Raw genomic sequence first — 21,951 nt, 5'->3', positions numbered from 1 at the left:
AGATCCAGTCTCATGATCTTTGAATGGCGTAGATGTTTTCAGCCCTACTTACCAACCCAAGTTGAATACATACAAATGGATGGGCAGGTGCACCTTATGACACAGACATTACAGCAACATCACCACACTCCAGGAGTGTTTGCTGTTGTTTTATTTGTAGGAATGCAAACAGAAACACATTTAAATTTTAAAAAGATCAGAGGAAAGTAGCTTAACAGGCACTAATACACACACACACACACACACACACACACACACACACAGCATCAACAAATGAAGCAGAATCTAGAACCAGGGCACATTTTGTGTGTGTGCACTCGAACACAGTGCAAGTCGCATGGGCATGTGTGGACCAGAAGAAGAAGTATAAAGATCAATAGAATACGGTCAAAGAATATTATACTCCTGTGTGGAAATATCACGATGAAATGATCTGCATTTACTTACCACTAGTGTGCTAATAAAAATGCGGGGAAAACACTCAGAAGCTGGCCTGGCAAGACTGAGTAATAACTTTGCCAAAATCACGTTATTTACTCTCAGCTGCCAACAGCAAATGCAATATGGGCTCAACGTTCTATTTCTATGATGACCCGTTGCCCTTTTCAAATGCTGTGCATATGGTTTTCCTTTTTTTTTTTTTTCCGTAAACAGTGGTGAATTGCATCTCATGATACGTGTCTGTGTGCCGGGCAACCCGAGCTTCAGATCTCAGCCACCTCTCGGTGGATGGCTGCTGTTGCTGCCATTGCCCAATCTTGGTTGTGACACTCCTGGAAATAGCGTGAGACCAGACCCTGGCCTCCGTGAGCAGCAAACGATATAAAATACAAAATCCAGTTTTGATCTGTACCATGGGGGACCAAGAGGGGATAAGCTAACGTGTTCTTCAGTTAGTTTGTCCACACAGATAGGAAACTAGACCCCAGCCTTTCCGGGCTGAGTATCCCGAGCAACATCCAGTTCTTTAGCTTGAGTTGAGCCTTGTGGTGACTGCTCGGGGCTGACCGAGCTGCAGGCAGAGTGTGTGACGTTGCCCTGACCGGCTGTTTCTGTTGTCTTCTTGCAGTTTTCACTGAAGAAGCTCACTCCAGCCTCTACTTTGTCAATGCATCTCTGCAAGAGGTAGTGTTTGCCAGTACCTCGGGGACGCTGGTGCCCTGCCCGGCTGCAGGCGTCCCTCCTGTGACTCTCAGATGGTACCTAGCCACGGGTGAGGAGATCTACGATGTCCCCGGCATCCGCCATGTCCACCCCAACGGCACTCTCCAAATCTTCCCCTTCCCTCCTTCGAGCTTCAGTACCTTAATCCACGATAATACTTACTATTGCACAGCTGAAAATCCTTCAGGGAAAATTAGAAGTCAGGATGTCCACATCAAGGCTGGTGAGTACGGCTTCCCCAAGCTTGGCGACCCTGGTGCCAATCTGTTCTCTGTGTCTCTGGTCATTTGTTCACTAGATTCCAAGGGGCTCATCATGTAGGAACTAAAGCTTGAACGTGGCTATTAAATTCTCCAGTTTATCCTAACCTTCTTATGTTGTCACTAACGGATGCTTGGACCTCCATTTTCTCTGGCTCACATCTGGTGTGGGTGTGTTTTCCCTTTTTCCTCCTTCCCTCCCTTCCACTCCGCCATCTGAGAGGAAGTAGAAAGGAGGGGAAACGAAAGACAAATATTTGCATTCTCAGTGCAGACTGGAATAGAGAGAGACCAGTCTCATTTGCTCGCCATGTTGTGGAAATATGTTCTTTTTAACAACATATTGTGACTTTAAGATCATCACTGCTAGGAGTCAACTGGGAAACGCAGCCTGAGATGCGCAGACATCAGAGGCTTTGTACACAGGACATATTGTGTCCTTCTGTAGATCCGACAAAGCCCTGCAAAACAAACCCCCAGCCAGACTCCCGTTAGCAAACAGCATTCTGATTATTTTTTTTTCAGCCTGCCACTGCCACACTGGCGTAAAGTGGCACAACGGAATCACGGGGCAGAAGAAAGGGCCAGGGCTGGGGTCTCGTGCACCAGGTAGCTGGGGGAACTTTGCAATGACTGCTGTCACCAGTGAGGAAAGGTTTGGAGAAGACGCATCGTTGGGAGCACAAATGTGAGATTGTTCCCGAGCTCTTCCATACAATCTCTTTGATATAAGCAATCAAACATTAGACTGTGACTCACTCTGCCAGCTAGTCATTTTCTCAACGATATTTTGATCTCCGTGACACGCTCATGAATTCCAAAATCTGCACAAGAATGCACTTAAGAAAGACGGAGGAAGACTGGCTTTAATCAATGGAAATTTGATATGTCAAATCATTAAAATAAAGCAAATGAAGTTTGTATAGGGACCTCCATGCCTGACAAACACAGAGATACAGTGAATGCTTTTGACTTGGCAGACTGAGTGTTTTAATGATGTGTTACAAGAACGTATTTATAGTCTACAAAGCTCCACTTATACAGAGACCTGGAATTTCAGACAGCTCTATCTGTGTGAGATAATCCGTGATTTCCACCACCGGTTTCCTGTCAGACAAAGGCATTGCATGCTCATGTCAGCTTTAACCGCCGTTTTTTCGGATTCCTCAGTGTTTGTTGATTTGGCATGATACTGCAAGTTTGGTTGGGGGTGCAGAAGTTTCATCTATGTCTTGCAAAGCTATGGGATTAAGATGTGTGTGTCTGTATCGGAAACCCTGTTAACTCTGGCTCCGGCCTGCACTGAGGGGTCTGCTTGAACATATACTGTGGACAATCACAATGCCCAAGGGCCACATAGTGCCTCTCATTTTGCTCATTCTGAACGTATTAGAGTTGCCACATGGGTGTTGGATATCACACCCGAGGCTTTGCTTTGCTAAGCACTTGCTGGGACACTGAGCTACATTCCCAGCTCCACACCCATCTTTAGATGGTTTATTGGCTACTTGAACATCTGGTTTCACCTGTGTGCAGATGCTGGGCAGAACTGAATGGGCCTTCAGAAGACCAGATGGGGAGCACATGGGCTTCCTCCTGAAAGGCAAGTGTAGGAGTGACAAGGTGACTGGCCCCATTTTTCTGCCATGTGTCTCTGGACAGAGGACACGAAAGGGGTTTGCACAGCAGTTTTGTTCATTCCACAGATCAGGTGACTGAGATCCCCTTCCTTATGAGGATAGGAAACAATGGAAAGCATGATTGGTAGAGTGATAATAATGAAATATTAAGAACGAGGATATGAGCTGAGCACCAGTGGCTCACACCTGTAATCCTAGCTACTCAGGAGGCTGAGATCTGAGGATTGCTGTTCAGAGCCAGCACAAGAAGGAAAGTCCATGAGACTCTTATCACGAATAAACTACCAATAAACTACTCCACAGAAATGGAGCTGTGGCTCAAGCAGTAGAGTGCTAGCTTTGAGCAGAGGAAGCTCCGGGCAGTGCCTAGGCCAGGAATTCAAGACCCAGGACTTGAGCACATGTCAATACATTCAACAACCTAGATGAATAGAAATATTCTTGAGAAACACAAAATATGAGCTCACCAAAGAAGTCATGGGCACACTGAGAACTCTCACATCTATTATTTCATAGATAAATGTTTCCTAACATGGCACCCCCCCTCCACTCTGAGTTCTAATAGACATTTAAAGAAGAAATAATAGAAAGCAATCCTAAATAGATTCTTCAGCATCAGAGGAGGTCTGCATTACCCTGAAAGTAAGTGAAAATGAAGGCATTATCAGAAAGGGAAACCAGACAAATGTCCCTGTGGGGGAAGCACCAGGGTGATATAGATGCATTGTAATTATGAACTGAATGGTAACCCTTTGTACAGCGGCTTAAAGGTAATGAAGAAGAAGAACTCCCCCCTCAAAAAACTCCAATGGATGCAAAAAATGAACAAATCTACTCGTGATAATATTCTCAGAAAACTGAGACAACAAAGGCAGATTTTCATTCCAATAAAAACAAGTAGAAAAATCCTAATACAGCACAAACTGACACTGAAAGTGGAAATGTTCTCCTGTACTGCAAGGATCTTCAGCAATACTGTATGTGTCTACCATTTCCACCATGCATTGAATTAGAGGCTGCAGCCAGAGCAATATGACAAGAAAAAGACATGAACTGTGCGCAGAATCGCTCAGGAGTCTGCCTGTCTTATTTGTGGATGAGAATCATGAATGCAAAATGTCTGATGGAATCTGCAAGGCAGCTAGTGGAGCCAGTAACTAATGGAGAGTGTCGCAGTCATGGTATTCAAGGTCAACACATGAGTGCAAATTATGGACAGAATACTCTTTAAAAAGTATCTAAAGAATACTCTTTATAACAGGATAATACACATGGCGCTTATACAGTATTTGGGGTTCAAAATCATCTAGAGGATGTATATAGGTGGACTTGCAGTTATTGCTCTGTTTTGCTTAATTTTAATCTGTCTTTTTGAGACAAGGTCTCAATACATTGCCTGGTCTGGTTTTGAACTCTGGGCTCAAGTGCATCTTTTGCCCCAGCCTCCCAAGTAGCGGGGGCTCCAGTCTGACACTATTGCTTTACGTGAGGGACTGGTGCACCCTTGGCGTCGGTCCTAGGATGAACCCAGGCTGCCCGATGCAGATGGATGACAGTTCATCTAGTACTTCTTTTGTGCCAGGTGTTGTTAGAAGTCCTCAGGTGATTTTTTAAAAATGACTTACTACTCAAGTCAGGTGGGGAAGCTGGGTGGGAGTACTTCCCTTCTTCCTCTCTCTCTCTGGGGACCTCATGGGATTCTGCCCCTATAGACAGCTGGAATCCACATTTGCTTAGGCCTCTGTCCCTGTGATAATGGATTCCCCTCTCTCTGGTGGTCTAGCCTCTCTCTCTCTCTCTCTCTCTCTCTCTCTCTCTCTCTCCCCCTCCCCCCTCCTGCCCTTTCCTCTTTGCTTCTTCTACCCTCTAACACACTCACGTTCTCAGTTAGCAATGAGCAGTGTTAGTTGACTTGTCTCTTTGTGGCTTCTTTCCAATGTGAAACTTCAGCCTCAAGCCTCCCTAAGGGATTAGTTGTTTGCCTGCACAGGTGAGCAAACCTCCATCCTATCTGCATAATAATGGTGCTTCTGAGGTCAGACTCCTGGGAAACCCAACTTTATTTAAAAAAAAATACCTGATGTAAAACAATCAAGGTGGGGCTCAAGTGGTTGAGAGCCTGTTTAGCAAGCACGAGGCCCTGAGTTCAAATCCAGTACTGCAAGAATAAAGCCCCTTCTCTCTCATGTTGCCTTCAGGGGGTCTGGTGAAACATTTCCTGTAGCGCGGGGTTTAGTGTATTGCTAATAGCGAATGACTATGTGGGACAGATGAAAGACATGAAATGTGCTGAGATGTCATGCAGTTATCACGCTGTGCATGCGACTGGGAGGCGCTCGGCGTGAACCCTTGGCTCTGTGTCTTACCGAGGCTCCTTTTCCTGCCTTGCAGTTTTACGGGAGCCCTATACAGTCCGTGTGGAGGACCAGAAAACCATGAGAGGCAATGTTGCGGTCTTCAAGTGCATTATCCCCTCCTCGGTGGAGGCATACATCACTGTTGTCTCATGGGAGAAAGATACCGTTTCACTTGTGTCAGGTAGGCTGCGCGTCTCCAGCGTGGGGGGTATGGCCAGCTCCCCCCACGGCCGGCCCGCTCAGGTCTGTCTGTCTGTCTGTAGGATCCCTGGGGGGATGCTACATGATCAGGATGCCAGTGTGTGGATATTGGTTTGCCATGGCTCAGTTCCTCACACTCTGGTGCACTAGTAAATGGGTAAGGATGAGTTACTCCTACTCTGAGTGTAGCCGTTATGGTAGCCTGTTTGGGAAAATGGTGGTTTTATTTCTGCTTTTCCAAACAGGCAAGAAGGTGATATGTCTGCGAGACGCGTCGATGGTACAGGTGTGACTGATATTTAGAGATGAAAATGGGGGCCGTGGAAGCTTTAATTTTGTGAACTATAGCTCCTTTCAAATATATTCTGTTATGTCTTTGAACTTGGACTCAATATTCTAGTAAGCATATATATATTACATATGCATTATTTATAATATATAGAGAGAGATAGGAAAGATATGCATGCATAGGAATAAAAGTTCTTGGTTTATATCTGGTTTCTAGAAATGACATGATGAACTATCTTCTAAGAAATTATGGTTCCTCTATTACTAATGGTGTTTCCATTGGCTTCTTGGTCCCTGCTGCTTACCTGGGAAATCCTGTCTGGGCACAACTCTCAGATTTCTCTTTGAATTATTCTCTTGAAAAATGGCACTTGGTATATTAAAGAATGTATTGTCTGCTTTTGGAGAAGAATTGTGATGAACCTAACCTGTGTTCCAATGTGTGTGATAAATAGTTGCTTTTCTTTTCATGGCTTTGGCAATAATGGCTGTGTGTATGGACACACACACACACACACACACACACACACACACATATTGTAGTGTAATTCTTAATCGGCACCAACATTTGGTGACCCTTTTTTTGGGGGGGGTGTCAGTCATGAGGCTTGAACTCTGGGCCTAGGTGCTGTCCCTTAGCTCTTCAGTCAAGGCTAGTGCTCTACCACTTGAGCCATAGTACCACTTCTGGCTTTTCTGCTTATGTGGTGCTGAGGAATCAAACCCAGGGCCTCATGAATGCAAGGCAAGCGCTCTACCACTGAGCCACCTTCCCAGCCCATTTGGTAACCCTTATAGAGCAGTTTGGACTCACCCCTCACAGAGACATATCTTTTTTTTTTATTATTCTCAGATTATCCATTAGCTAGAGAGTCAAGGTTACTTTCTATCAAGGATGCATTTCAAATCCAATTCAAGACTGAGATATTTTGTCCTTAAAGAAGTATAGGGTCTTTTAGCTTTTAGTTTTCCTTAGTATTGTCTGTACAGTGAATGCACTAACCCTTATGCTTCAGTGAACAATAAATTCTTGCTGCTATGTTGATTAATGGTAATAATTTGTTAGCTTAGGGTATTGAAAATGTTAAAGTTTCAGAACAGAAACATGATTATAGTGATCAGCATAGAGATTACACTACCCATATGATTTGCTAATTCGTGGTTTAATGTCTCCCCTCTTCAGGGGGCATTTCAGGTCTCCTCATGGCAGATGGAGAGATTGGATGGCATCATTTGGCTGAGCTCAGAGTTGGAGGGGAGGGACTTCCACGTTGGGGGTGGGGCAGTGTGGGAGGGCGGGCACTTGGGGCAGTGTTTGCAGTGTTCACACTCAAGGGACTAGGTGATGGGTGTTGGCCACATGTCACATGGCCCCCGCTTCAAGGTTTTCGTGTCTGCCCTGGCAGGGGAGCAGAGCATGGGCGGCTGACAAACTGCCCCGCAGTGCTGCATTGAGAAGAACTCACGTCATCTCTGGTCTGACTTAACTTCACAGAGCATGTCACGTGGCCACGCGTGAACTCAGTCAGGTTTGGGCCTGAAAAGAGGCCTGGACATCAGAACGAGAGACAGAAATCCTCCATCCCTGTGCGGCCTTTATTCTTACTTTCTATAATCCGTAACACAATGTGGAGACCCTTAGGCTTTCTAGATGTTTCCAGTAAGTACTATATTCATGTGTAGGTTTCACCTTTTGGTGGTGATTAGATTTCCTTTTCTTCCAGAGTGAGCCTAGTGGAATGAAAAGGGAATTCCAGGGGGAGGGTGCTGGTCTGTGGGCACACCATATGGACCTTGCTTATAGACCCCGATCCTCCTCTCCTCCCTGCCCTGACTCGTGGCTCTTGGTGGCATTGGGGAGGCCACAGTATGACCCATGGCTTTTCTTGTCCCAAATGTAGCCCCCGAGTTTTGCTCTTGAAGAGCCCATCAGTAAGCAACTTTTATTTGTGTATAAGCCATTGAGTGATGGGGGTGGGGGGCGCGCCGGGGCGTAGACTCAGCTCAGTCCGAGTCTAACAGAAGTTTGAGGAAACACGACCTTGCAGATGACAAGAGACTTGCAAAGCTAAGCCGGGGTGTCTAATCGGAAGTTGAGCGCCAGCCTTCATAATGAGACTGGCTCTTATTGCTCATGGGTACAGCAGGCGCAGTGCTTAGGTAGTAACCTGGAAGGGCCAGTGGCTGTGGTTTGGTACTAACGCGTGTCCAACGTGCCCAGTACGTGAAGGCAGTCACAAAGTCCCTGCCAGCGACAAAATGAATGGGATGGTTCAGTGGAGAAGAGCCTAGAGTGGGGCATGTGGGAAGCCCGAGGCTGGCTGGGCTGGCTGTGGGATCCTGGGCTGAGACTCTGTCTTCTCAACCGGGGAGGAGGGGGTGGGGGTAGAGGGGGAGAGGGGGACCCCAGATAGAGGGGCTTTTTCTGAAAGACCACTGAGCTCCAGGAAAAAAAATGTCCCAAAGTCTACATGCACAGAAGATGATCTGCAAGAGGTCAAGTTGCTTCTGCTTTTCCCGTAAAACTGATACCCCCAGCAACTGTTGTCTGACGAGTTTAAATCCACACACAATGTGGTCAACACACACTTACCTCTCCCTGGACAGTGCTGCCTGTGAATCGGGCTGAGAAATCTGTCCCAGGAAGCCGCTCTCCTGCTTGGAGCAGCTCACTGGTAGCCACAGCCTCTCCCTGTAGAAGGACACGTGTTGGACTCAAATGGACCATGAGAAAACAGCTGTGCGAGTTCACATTGTGTGCATGGCGGGGGGAGGCTGCAAAGGGGGCCGGGTTCTGGCTGACAGCTGGGGTCTGTTAGCCCAGGCCTTGGCTCCTGCTCAGGCCCCTGGCTGCAGTCTGCTCTGATGGGTATCACTCAAGTAGCTGGGATGCTCAGTCTTAGGGACCTGCAGACCACAGAAGAAAGGGTTCCTTTTGGTAGGTGAAATTTACCTTCATGCAAATCCATAGGCCAAGGGCTTCTTGGAAATGCTAGCTAACATAAATGAATATCATCTCCAAATTTTTCCTTCCTTCCTTCCTTCCTTCCTTCCTTCCTTCCTTCCTTCCTCCCTCCCTTCCTTCCTTCTTTCCTCCCTCCCTCCCTCCTTCCTTCCTTCCTTCCTTCCATCTTTGTGCAAGAGCTTTAACTTGTAGCCTCATGCTCTCATTTAGCTTTTGGTTTAGGGCTGGTGCTGTATCACATGAGCCATACCAATACTGGCAGTTTTTTGCTGGCTAATTGGAGATAGAGTCTTAGGGACTTTCCTGCTTAGGCTGGCTTTGAACTGTGGTCCTCCTCTCTCAGCCTTCTGAGTAGCTAGTATCACAGGTGTGAGTTCATGTATTTGGGGAAAAAAAATCCAAGAACCTGGAAAGTCAGCTTCCCATACTAGCCCCTAAAGAAGGAAAGATTCATAATGTCTGCCACTCTTGCCCTGGGTGGAGGGTCCCATGCCTTTTCTTTTCTTTTTTTTTTGAGGGGGGGTCCAGTTGTGGGGCCTGAACTCTGGGCCTGGGTGCTGTCCCTCAGCTCTTCAGCTCAAGGCTAGCGCTCTACCACTTGAGCCACAGTGCCACTTCTGGCTTTTTTCTTTTTGCTTATGTGGTGCTGAGGAATGGAACCCAGAGCCTCAGGCATGCAGGGCAAGCGCTCCACCACTGAGCCACCTCCCAGGCCCCCCCATGCCTTTTCTCGGGTACAAAAGTGAGTAGAGGCAGGCACACATCATGCCACCTCGCATTCTTACTCAGGAGCTCGGATCTGACCCACTCATTTCTTCCCTCCTGGAAAGGAGTGTATGAGTCTGCATGCAGTCTTACTTCTCTGGCTGGGTGGGGGTGGGTGCAGGGAGGGGACAGAATTTTGAGTATCTGAATATTCATGTAGTCCCATAAAAAGAATAGTGTGGACAGTCTCTGCCTTGGAGATGGCCAAAGGCATAGGCTGAGATTTACCAACCGCCGTGGGCTGAAGGGTAAGGATAGCAGCTTCCTGCCTGGGTCCCTGTCCCCTTGGGAGTTGGGCAGCGCCTGGGATTAGGAAGTGGGGGCAGTGAAGGAGCCCAGTGTCTGCATCTGTCTCTCCTGATAAAGCTGTGCGTGGCTCACCAGGGGTTTAGCCACATTCACATCAAAGCCACAGCCCAAGGGTAACCGGATTTGGAAAATGGGAAAAAACGCAAACCTATTACTCTCCTGGAGAAATCGCCTCCCTGTCCAGCCTCGGCCCCTGTGGTGATAGTTCCTGTCTGCGGAAACAAAGGAGGCTCCATTTTCCAGGATGGCTCCTGGATGGCCTGAGAGGGCCCAAGCCTGACTCTTCCTCCTGGCTGGGAAAAGGGAACAGCGCGGCCTGCTCTCTGCATGAGATCTTCCTTGTGGGGCTTGTGGGGTTTGGGTCAGGACAAGCAGGGGACCCTGACCCCCACGCCAAGGAGTAGCCCCCCCAAGTGCTTTCAGGACCAGCTCTGCTCCATCCTGAGGGGCACAGAGGTCAGGGTGCCGCTACCCAGGGAATGTTGCTGGCTCGGCAGGCTTCTGTGCACCATGCTACAGGTTGCCTGGGGGAAGCAGAGCAGATTCCAGAAAAATAAAATACGCCATTTAGAATGCTACATATTTTAGGAAGAATGCCATCTGCATTCTTGGAAGGACGAAATGCAACAATTACATTGTAGGAAGGAAGAAATGATTGACAGAGCCAACCAAGACAGACCACCTATGTATTAGGCACATCACAGTGGCCGATGCCAAGAGCCGGTGTGGTGGGATCTGTTCTCCCTGGGAGGGAGCGGTGTTGGGGACCTGATGGGGCTGCGTGGGAACGGAGAAGAAGCTTGCTCTGTTACTGCAATGAGCATCCATGGAGGTCTGAGTCCCCCAGCACTCTGGAGTCACTGGGCACAGCACCTAGTAAGAGGCTGGCATGTCTACGGGCGTCTGTGTGTGCAGAGCGCTGGAGTCACGGGCTGCCTTTCTCCTTTCCACAGCCGCACAGCCATGCTCTCCCACTGATGGGACAGACGCCCCAGGACAGCAGTCAGCTCTGCCATGGTGGACAGGTGAACCGTGGTCTTAGTTCCTAGGGTTTCCCTGTGGAAGGACATTGCTGTCTCTTATGCGGGGATGGCCACCAGGATGAAGGGTCGTGAGGACAGCATCTTGGCTAGTGGGGTCTGCTCAGGGTCCCGGGTGAAGAGGTGAAGGCCGCTGTATCCCTGCCCCTGTCTCCCTGGGGCAGGCTAGCACCAGGTCCCAGCTCTGCAGATGGAGAACAGGTCAGAGGGTGGAGCAGGAATCGAACAAGCGAAGGTCGGCGGGGATCTTGTTGCTGTTTCTCCTCTAGTCATTTTTGACATTTAAAATTTCTCCTTTACTGTTACTTAAACATTTACTGCATGTAAAGCATTGCTTTAAGTGTTGCCATTAAAAAAATTATGTGACCTGTTTGAAAAGGATCCCAGTGAGCCAGAGACATAGAAGACTTTAAACACATTTAAAATGAATATACTTAATACAAAGGAGCTGCGATGACTATCCACTCAAAAGAAACCCATCTTTCTATAAATGAACCACCATGAAATAGATGTAATTCTGAATTTTACCTCAACTACTGCGTACAACATACTTTGGTGTAGATGAAGTCGGTATATTTCTGGGGAGATCTCTGTGTATCTGTGTATTCTACCAGCGATCATCTACCTATTATCTGTTATATACCATCTATGTATCATTATCTATCTACAACCATCTGTTCTCCAGTATTTTCATCCACGTATTATCTATCTCATCTGTCTATAATAATCTATCATCTCATCTATCTAGCTATCTGATTTACCTTTTATCCATCTGATCTATCGTCTATCTATCATATCTATCATCTATCAATTTATCTATCATCTATCTGTCTATCGTCTATCTATCTATTTATCTATTCTTGGTCTACTTGGGCGTCCATAGCAAATTTCTACACACAAACCAGGGAGATTTATTGTGCATGCCCTCACCCCAAATGGACAAAGATTCAGCCACAGTGAATCCTCTCTTGCAGATGAGGGGGATTCGTTCTTTGTTCAAACTAAATTGCAAGTAAACACTTCCAGCTTCTCTCTTGTCTACGATCTCGCCATTGCTGCCCCTCCTCCCTGGCCATGCATTCTTTTGTCCTTGGTGCCCTCTGCATGGATCAGTATCTTTCTCTACAATTGTTCTTGTCCCAGGGGGAAAAAAAAGTTTTTTTTTGTTTTTAATTAAGGGGTTTCATCAAGTCATTTCCAAGCCACAGATGATATCGGAAAAGAAAGGCCATGCTGCGCTCCCCCGTCTATAATTAGAGGGTGAAATTTTCCATTCCAGGCATTGTTATCCCTTTGCATTGAAACCCTATCATTGAAACCGCCAAATGAACTTGCAGCGGAGGAGGGATGTTTCCAGAAGGGAACGCGGCCAGGCTCGATCGCTCGGTGGAGAGCCACAGGGGCACGGTCTAGATGCACATGGCCTGTTTCTAGGGCTCCAATTTCCATGTGTGGCCATTTGTGCTCCAAAACAGTATTCTACTTTCCTGAATAGTCTAGACTATGCATATCAAAAAATGTGGTGCTTGTCTTTCTGCGTCTGCCCTATTTTACTAAACATGGCCATCTCTAGGTGTGCAATAAGGGGGCATGTGAGAGCGGGGCGGGGGAGGGGGAGAGGATGGGATAGGGTCATGGGGCCAGTGAAAATAATCAGAATATATTCCATGCACATATGCACACATAGAACATTCCAGAATAGGGCTGAGAAGGTGGCTCAGTGGTAGAGCGCTTGCCTTGCTTGCCTTCCTCAGCACCACATAAGCAAAAAGAAAAAAGCTGGAAGTGGCGCTGTGGCTCAAGTGGTAGAGCGCTAGCCTTGAGCTGAAGAGCTGAGGGACAGTGCCCAGGCCCAGAGTTCAGTGCCCATGACTGGACCCCCCCCAAAAAGAACATTCCAGAATAGAGCCCAGTAAGATGTGTCTTCCAAGCAATATTATGTCCAGTATTCAAGATTTAACAGAAAAAAATATGTCCATGTGACCAGATTCTTCCCATGAATAATGAGCTAGCCAGATTGATTTAGAGCTCATCAGCTCCATGTTGCCATTTCTTGTGTCAGCCTACATTCCCGACTCTCCCTGCTTCTGCTCAGTTCCCTTCAGTTCCTTGACATTAACAAGAAGAAAGCTGCCTGTGTCATTTCCTGTTCTGTTGACTTGACCAAACCCCCATCAGTAAGGGAAGAAAGTCTCAACATGGTATTGCTACCCACGCTTCTGCTCATTTGTATTTGCTTCTTTGCTTGTATTGGGGGATGACCTCAGGGTCTTGGTCTGGCCATAGGCTTAGCTCTCTCACTTGAGCCATGCCAAGCCCTTTGAGCGTTTGTTATTTTATGCCCCACCTTTATGTGTAGGCTGGCCTGCAGGTCCATCCTCCCCTTGACACTTCCTGTGTGGCCGGGATCAAAGCTTTTTAATTGACAGAGATAGCGTCTCAAAAACACTTGGTCTGGATTGGCCTCGGGAAGCCATCCTGTTGATCAGTACCTCCTGAGTGGTTATGATTGCAAGCATGAGTCACCATGCCCAGGTTGGTCATGCTTCTGATAGTCTCCAAAGTTTGGTTGCCATGAAACCCTGAAGTCAATTTTAGATGGAAGGCCCGTGAACTTGAGGCCAGGCAATGGCTGTCACGCTCTTCAGCTGCCTTGTTGTAGTCCTGAACCTAGGAATCCAGGTTTATTTCCCGATTCCCTTGCTCTTGGCTTATGGCTATGATTGGCGTGGGCAGGAGAGATGCAGACACAAGTGTTTGTCTCCTGTTTTGTCAACATGACCACAATGTCTGTTCTAAAGGTGCTTAGGTTTTGTAATGATCTTATCAAAGACAACATCTTCATACATAATAAGACCATGGGTAACCATTACCTTTTCACAGGCGATGATGAAACTGGAGTCAGTTGTACACATTTAAGACACACGCCGAGTGTGTCGCTGCTCAGCTCCCAGGCTTTGCACCCGATCATGCTGCAGTGGACAGTGTGTATGTATCCACGGCCACTTCTCCTTTAAATCCCAGAGGCAGCCATGACTGCGGATCTATAACTCCCCTCATGAGGCAGCTCTGCAGAAGGAGAGTAGGAAGAGGTGTGAGACGTGTGTGTGTGCGCACGTGTGTGTGTGTATGTGTGTACGTGCATGTAGGCGTGGGCGTGTGTGCGCACGTGTGTGTGTGCATGTACGTGCATGTAGGCGTGGGCGTGTGTGCGCACGTGTGTGTGCGTGTGTGCGCACGTGTGTGTGTGCATGTACGTGCATGTGGGCGTGGGTGTGTGCGCACACATGTGTGTGTGCATGTGTGTGTGTGTGTGTGTGTGTGTGTAGTTCTCTTGAGGAGTCAACTTAATCAGGCAGTGTGTGAGTGGATCATCTTTAGTCTAATGTGTAACATCAGGGGTGGATATCAGGGTGTTAAGCATCAGGATCTCGGCAGAGGCTGGGCAGGATTGTCTGCATGCATCAGTTATTTATTACACAGGATACAGAGTCCTTTTTTCTTAATGATGAGGTTTGGTTTATTAATAGCTATCAGACCAGCATTTAAAAAGCAAGGGAAACAGCAATTTGAATAAACTTTTTCCTGTGATTTAAGTTTGCGTCATTTATGTTCAGTCTCAACACCCTTTCTTAACAGAGTTGGCCGGGGCAGCACTGGGAGTGGGGAACAGGTGTGTGGACTCACTCACTGAAGGGAAGGGGGTGCTGTCTGAATCCCAGCTGGGGGATGAGTGAGAGCAGACAGGCTTGTCCGCTCCTCCCCCCCCCCCACGCCCACCTTGCCAGGACCTCCAGTGCTCTGACTGCTGGCTGCACGATCAATTCAAACATCTGTTGGCTTCGTGGTTTTGGTTTTGGTTTTGGTTTTGGTCTTTTCTATTCGAGCCCACTGGTCTGGTTTTGTTGACAGGTTTTTTCAGATCCAATGGTCAGATAGATGGGCTTCCAACATGATTTTCTATAGTGTGGAAGAAGCATTGTCTCAGTAGCATCTGAACTCGGGACAGGTGTCCATCCCAGTCCTTCCTACACTGTGTGGTGAAATGGATTCAGAGCTGTCTGCCTGTTTTATTTTAGGTAGAAGCAGCTGGAATTATTTAGAAAAGATGCAGGTGTGTGTGTGTGTGTGTGTGTGTGTGTGTGTGTGTTTATGAATGTATAGATGATGGGCTGGGCACTATGGCTCTCTTGTATATTTAGTAATAAACATCAATAAACATCAACCAATATGAAGCTGCTTTCCAAAAAATACTTCAGTGGGATCTGAGATTTGCTTCAAAATGGTCTGGTAGAGAACAGTAGTGCAGCATTTGTTAACAGAGTTGGGATCGGGTACGGGGTATTGGACATTTGTCCTACCTTCTTTTATCCCTTGAATGTTTCTGGAATATTCTGTTTGAAAGTTGAAAAACACCTGTGTGCCAAAATTGCAGTGTGTTTTGCATTTTCCGTAAGCGTGGTTACAGATGAACCATCAGCACACCACCGCTCCAGGAAGAGGCAGATTACGGATGTCATAGTTTAAAAATTAATGCTACATTAAATGAAGGGATGTTTGTCGGCTGGGGAGAAGCCCTGAAAATCCGAGCCTGTACTAGAAGCAGAAGGAAACACTTCTGTGCAATCAGTGGCATTTCTCCAAGAGGAAGATTTCCCTTCAGAATTTTACCGAACTATGTCCATGGAGATTGAGAAGATAGAAAGAAAGGTTGCATGTGTTCTGGGTTCAAAACACTTCAAGGAACCAACTTACGTGACAAAATCCCACTCACCACCAATTCATGACCTTGACTTCTGTACAGTCTTTTAAAATATATTATCTTTAAGTAGTTGTACAGTGGGGTTTCTATTCAACATGTCAGTTCATGTGGATGAGGCATCTCTCAATGTTACCCTTTCTATGGTTCTCACCGTAGGTCCAACTCCACCCATCTCAAGTTACCTGCTTCCAATTCCACATGCACCCACCTGTTCTCTCTCCATTCAACAGTTGCCTTGGTCTCACCCCCTTCAGGCCAAATGCTTTGGCTTCCTGGTATTCATTTGGTAGACTGTGGGTAAGCTCAGTTACACCATGGGAACCCTTCCCTGTGCATATCCTACTTCTGTTAGTTTGCTTGTGTAACTATGCATATGGCCCTGGATGTGTTTTCACATGTTTATGCTTATTTTCTATGCCATTAAGTAGTTGTACAAAGGAGGTGTCATTGAACAGAGATGTTAGGGATGTAGCACCCCTCCCAACATTCTCACCCCCTTCCAACCGCCCCTCCCCACACTTTTCTTAATTGTGTAGTTTATGAACTGAATCTGTTTGCCATTTAACGAGACAGTTTATGAATACAATACATCCTGATGTGCGTTTCACCCACAACATTCTCACCCCTATCCCTTCCCCTACTTGTCTTAATTTTGTGCTATATATGATGAATTTTGACTGCCTCTTCCCCCTCCCCTTTCATTCATTATGTTTGTATTTTAGATCTAACTTCCACATGCATCCTGATTCTCTCTGAGCCTAACTTTCTTTATTTAACACAATTTTATCTAGGTCCATCCATTTCCCTGCAAACGGCATGCCGTTGTTCTTCCTGATGGATGAATACAATTCTATTGGTTATCAATGCATTCTTATCACTCAGTTTCACATTGATGGAAAATGAGTTGTGTGGACATGGGTGTCATAGGGAATATGTGTAGCTCTCCATTTTGGACTGTCCCACACATATATTCTGGATACAACGTGTGGTGGACTGTATCCAATTCTATTGAGGAATTCCAGGGCCAATGTAAAATGCATCATAAAGGTAGAAAGGCCCAAACCAAAGGGGTTGGTTTGCCTATAAGAAGAGAGACAGAGAGGGGGGGGGGAGGGAGAGCTTCAAAAATCATCATGAGGATTACTTTATCCTGATTCTTTTTTTAAAGAAAGTAGTTGATGAAATTGAATTTCTGTTGACTTTTGTGATAGCCATATGTTGACAAAATAAAAGACAAGTAAATTATAGACTTAAAAATTGTAATAACATTTGGAAGAAAATATGATGGCAATTTCCTTGTGTGCTTGAACAGGATGGCATGTAAACCAAATACACACGGGACAGGGCCTCCGGGCAGAGGGCCGGGAGTCCTTGTGATGCAGCTGAGAATGTGGCCGGTGTGTGGCGTGGAGCTGATGGAGGTGTCTTTAATGAGTGCACGTCCAGGGTCTGGATACACTAATTATTTTGGGGCGTCTGCTCTGTAGGAGATTAGACTAGAGGCAGCCCTCCCAAAGACGCAGAGTCTGCCTGTGTCTGTTGATCACCCGGTTATTTATGAGTGACAGCTTAGTTGCCAAGTTGGTTTTTGTTTGTTTGTTTGTTTTTAATTCTGGGTAAGTCATTTTGCCAGATCATTTAAATGAGACAGGAGAAACAGAGGAGCCAGGGGGGCTGGGGAGTCCTGCACTCCCAGCCTTTGGCGGGAAGACATAGTGCGTATTGTGAGTTTGAGTCAGCCTGTGTCTGTCTGGAACCAAACCAAGCAAACCTACAAAGACAAAAGCCAACATATCAGAGGCGAGAAGGCTGAGGGGTTTGTCTCTACAGGAGGGGGTAGATGAAGTGTACTCTGCACAGGACTCGAGCCCACAGAACGGTACTCCAGCGGCATCTACCATTGGCCTCTGTTCTGACCCCCCAGCAGGTCTTGAACTCACAGCCTTGCCTTCCCGCGTGGCTCTTCACTCAAGGCTGACACTCCACCACTGGACCACACTTCCACTTGTGGCTTTGGGTGGTTCATTAGAGTCACGAGTCTCACATTTATCTTCCCAGGCTGTGTTTGGTTCTGAGATCTTGGCCTGCTGAGTAGCTAGGTTTATAGGCATGAGCCTCCACCGGCTCCAGGCAACAACAATTTTGATAGCTCTAAAAAAAAACAAGAAAGAATTACAACCTTATTTTTCTTAACTTTGTGGTACCTATAGTTAATTCTTGATTGTATCCTTCCTCCCTGCTTCATTTGCCTACCCCACCTCCCAAGTATCCATTTCCTGATACTTGGGCTTTGGCTTAGTGTTTCTAAAAAATATACTATTTGAGCTTTCCATGAATTCCATTAATTCATTTGTTAATATGTTTGTTACTGCTTGCATACCTGCTAGTATGTTCACTTATAGGTTTGTATGTTCATTCTAGCCACAGCAAGTGTAAGAAAACTAAGAGAAGGGAAAGATCGGGTGGTGGCAAAAGTGTGACATTTGTGACACAGATGAAGACATATTGTACACACAAACTGCTTTGTTAGATGGCAGGAAAATATTCAATGCAGCGCCTCCAAAGCTAAGAGCAAGGAGGGAAGGAATAGTTTGGGAGGGGCGGGTGAGAGAGTGGGAAAGTGACACTGGTTAAGGGACTCTTGGTTCACAAACTGTTTTGTTGGATGGCTGCTCTTTCATACAACTACTTAAGGATTTAAAAAAAATAGTCAAAAGAAAAGAAAGTTAAAAAATAACTATAGACTGAAAGGATTAAACAAAAATCCTCCTGGACCCCATCTCACAGCGAAGATGGTGAGCAGCGAATGAGTTGATGCATTCGTGCTCTAGTTGATCAGCGAACAGGAATGTTGGGACTTTGTCTCCTCACAAACACGTTACATTCCAATATCCTCACTCTTTCTGAGTTACAATAAGTCTGGGATGCAATACTAAGCGGGGGTCCCCAGGACTGCTGGAAGCTTGGTCTGATCATTTCTGCTGTTATTCCACACGGAGAATATGTACTTTGAAAAAAGTAGGAGTGTCTTGATAGGAATATTGTAAGTTACAAGATGTATCAATTTTATAGTTTTGTTTATCCAAGCATTCATTTTTCTTTTATATACATACATATGTTTTTTATTGTAGAAATACTGTACAGAGGGGTTACAGTTACATGAGTAAGGTAATGAGTACATTTCCTATCAAGCATTGTTACCTCCTCCTTTATTTTTCTATGTTGTCTACATTGATTCACCAAGCAGGGGACTTTGGCTCAAAGAAATAAGTCCAGTCCTGGAAACTTAACTCCTCTCTGTTTATACTTGTCCCTTTAGGCAGACCCTAAAGCTGACATTCAGCCTATGACGGAGACCCCCCCCACGTCCCTCCACCCCCCCCCTGCAGATAACACCACTACCGGCATGTTTGGGCAGAGCTGGCCTTCTTCATTAGGTGATCACTTGTAATTATTCTGCCAACTTAAACTCCACTGCACACAAAGAAGCCTATCAACAGTGTCCCCCCATACTCATCCTCAGAAGACACCATGAATGAATATTATCTTTAATTTCAATGATGAAACTTTTCCAATAGAGGTGTTCTCTTTTTCTTCTTGTTTTATGCAGTGCATCATGAAGACATCCAGTGAAGGTTATTTCATTTGTGGAAAGAATACATTTCAAACAAAAGGAAAAGTAGAGAAAATAATGAAAGAGATACTTAAACCTAATATAGAGACCAATGTTTATACTGTGCCACATTTAATTCATTTGCGGGTTTATAAATAATAGTGCTAATTAGAACTAAAAACCCATTTACAATCTCTACACATATTTTGATACTTTTGAAACCTGTTAGTGTTTGTGCTAGCCATTGAAGTTAACCCTTGAGTTGTCTTTAAAATGCATTTAAGTGATTCCTTTTGCATGCTAAAATTAGGTATTGCAGAATTCGCCTTGCATCCAGGGTGCCCTGCTTTTCTGTGGAAGCAGGGTACACAGATGTCCCAACTGAGCCTCAAGATCAAGGTGGGAGCCAGCAGAGTGCAAATGGCACCCATGTCTAGAATGGCGCTGGCTTGGGCTCAGACTAAACCGGCAGACTTGTCGGGAGGATAGATAGGATGATGCCAAATCTGCATGTGGTGACTATGGCTTCTCCTTGGAGTAGAAGCGGAGGCTTCCTTCAGCCAGGGTGGAGTGGCAGGTGTGGAGGGATAGGTGTGGAGGGGCAGGTGTGGAGGGGCAGGTGTGGAGGGGTGGGTGTGGAGGGGTAGGAGTGGAGGGACGGGTGTGGAGGGATGGGTGTGGGGCGGTGGGTGAGTGTGGTGGAGGGGATGTGGAAGTTAGTGTCTTGTGGTGTCTTTGATTTTCAAGAACACTGAAGAGCAGAGGACCTCAGCCCTTATCCCCGTCTTGTAGGTCGCATGGGCTTCGGGGCTCCTGAGATTTTGGAAAGACGTTTCTGTCTGTCTGCATAGTTTTGCATCTCTCCACAGGAGAACTTAGACTTCTCATTCATTTTCTTTCTTTTTTTTGGGTCCGGTCGTGGGGCTTGAACTCTGGGCCTAGGTGCTGTCCCTCAGCTCTTCAGCTCAAGGCTAGCACTCTACCACTTGAGCCACAGCGCCACTTTCGGCTTTTTTCTTTTTTCTTATGTGGTGCTGAGGAATCGAACCCAGGGCCTCAGGCTTGCAAGGCAAGCGCTCTACCACTGAGCCACCTTCCCAGCCCCCTCATTCATTTTCAATGGAACAAATTAAACCTCTTGTAGATTTGGACCAGAATCTGCCTGCAACGGGTTGGTGAAAATACATTCACTGGGGTGTGTCTTCAGATTTTGGAATTGCAGATGAGTGGCTGGAGATGCGTATCGTACATGCATACTTCTGGACCATCGGGGTTTTCTGTCCTGAGCCATGTTGTCCCTTCCATATCCCTTCCTCCATCCCTCCCTTCCTTCTACACTCCTCCCCACCTCCCTATCCTCTCCCCCACACCTTACCCTGCTCCCTTCCTCTTTCTTTTCTCTTCTTGGTCATTGCTTTTGAGAGAGGCGGCAGTGTATTACTTTTAAGGACGTGGATTTTGAAGCAGATCAGTGCCCAATGTTGCTCGTTTTCCTTGTGGTCTTTGATCCATTCAGGTATAGGGTCCTCACTTTCTAAGATAATCACCCTCACATCCTCGGATGCTTGGGTGTGGTGAAGGCACACGAAGGGGACAACAGCTGTAAAAACCGACCTTGGCCCTCAGAGCATGACCTTCCCTGAAAAATGTTCTCTCTTCTCATCACCTCCCCCAACCATCAGCCTCACCCCATATCACTCATCTTTCATCCCTCAGAAGCAATCCACCCAGCCTACACGTGCACTTTGGCCAGCGATAGATAGACAGGAAAAGATGGCAAGACTCATCTGAGCACCAAGTGTTTGCAGACAGGAAGTGTCATGAAATAGAATTGGATTGCACGTTTCTGTAGTATCCAGGGCCTTTCCATCAGGCTGAAAGATAAGTGTGTGTGTGTGTGTGTGTGTGTGTGTGTGTGTGTGTGTGTGTTCTGGGGGTGGGGATGTGCCGGAGTAGTTGCATTGCTAAGAAATTGTAACTGGGGGGCTGGGATGTAGCTCAGTGGCAAAGCGCTTGCCTAGCAAACGCAACGTCCTGGGTTCGATCCCCAGTACCAAAAAAGAAAAGACAAAAAAAAAAAAAAGAAATTGTAACTGGGTCAGGACTTCACTGCTGTGATTTTCAGGAAGTGCCTAGAATCCTGTGTGTGTTTTTTGGTCCTCGAAGCGCATCTGCACGCCTGAATGATAGCCCTGGCCATCGCTGCAGCCATCATGTACTTCCCATGATTTCTAGGCACTTCTGGAAATCATGGAAAATACTAGCGCCTCAAGTTGGTTGTTGCAGGAGTGGGGGTGAGGGGACAGGGCCTCGTTGGGCTCGTGACCAGAGCACATGTGGGCCACGTGGGCGTCCTCCACAGCTCGCTGCATATCTCGGTGGTACAAATGTGTAGTGTCTTTCTGACTGATGTCTTAAATCAGGGATGATTTGGTTCCCGACGCAACAATTTCAATATTATGGTTGATTGCGAGCACCTCAGCGGCCCCTCCTGTGACTGGAGGTTTTATTTCCTGGGTGATTGAAGCACCTCTTGATCGGCTTGCGTTTCTCTTCCTTCTCCCTCCCCCAGTTCCTGCTGGTGTGT

General features: G+C 46.5%; 1 protein-coding gene across 1 annotated transcript in view; it reads left to right on the top strand.

Moving 5' to 3' along the window:
* The first annotated feature begins 337 nt into the window (after nt 1-337).
* The window catches only part of Dscam (Down syndrome cell adhesion molecule), a 365,413-nt gene continuing 343,799 nt past the window's right edge, over nt 338-21,951 (top strand). Inside the window, exons 1-3 of the mRNA XM_013027340.1 lie at nt 338-341; nt 1,070-1,387; nt 5,456-5,602. Of these exons, the coding sequence (XP_012882794.1) occupies nt 338-341; nt 1,070-1,387; nt 5,456-5,602 (469 nt within the window). The remainder of the gene's footprint in view (nt 342-1,069; nt 1,388-5,455; nt 5,603-21,951) is intronic.

This window comes from Dipodomys ordii, unplaced genomic scaffold, assembly GCF_000151885.1.
Source record: "Dipodomys ordii isolate 6190 unplaced genomic scaffold, Dord_2.0 Scaffold103, whole genome shotgun sequence".
Taxonomy (NCBI): Eukaryota; Metazoa; Chordata; class Mammalia; order Rodentia; family Heteromyidae; genus Dipodomys; species Dipodomys ordii.
This window is presented reverse-complemented; position numbering and strand designations above follow the sequence as displayed.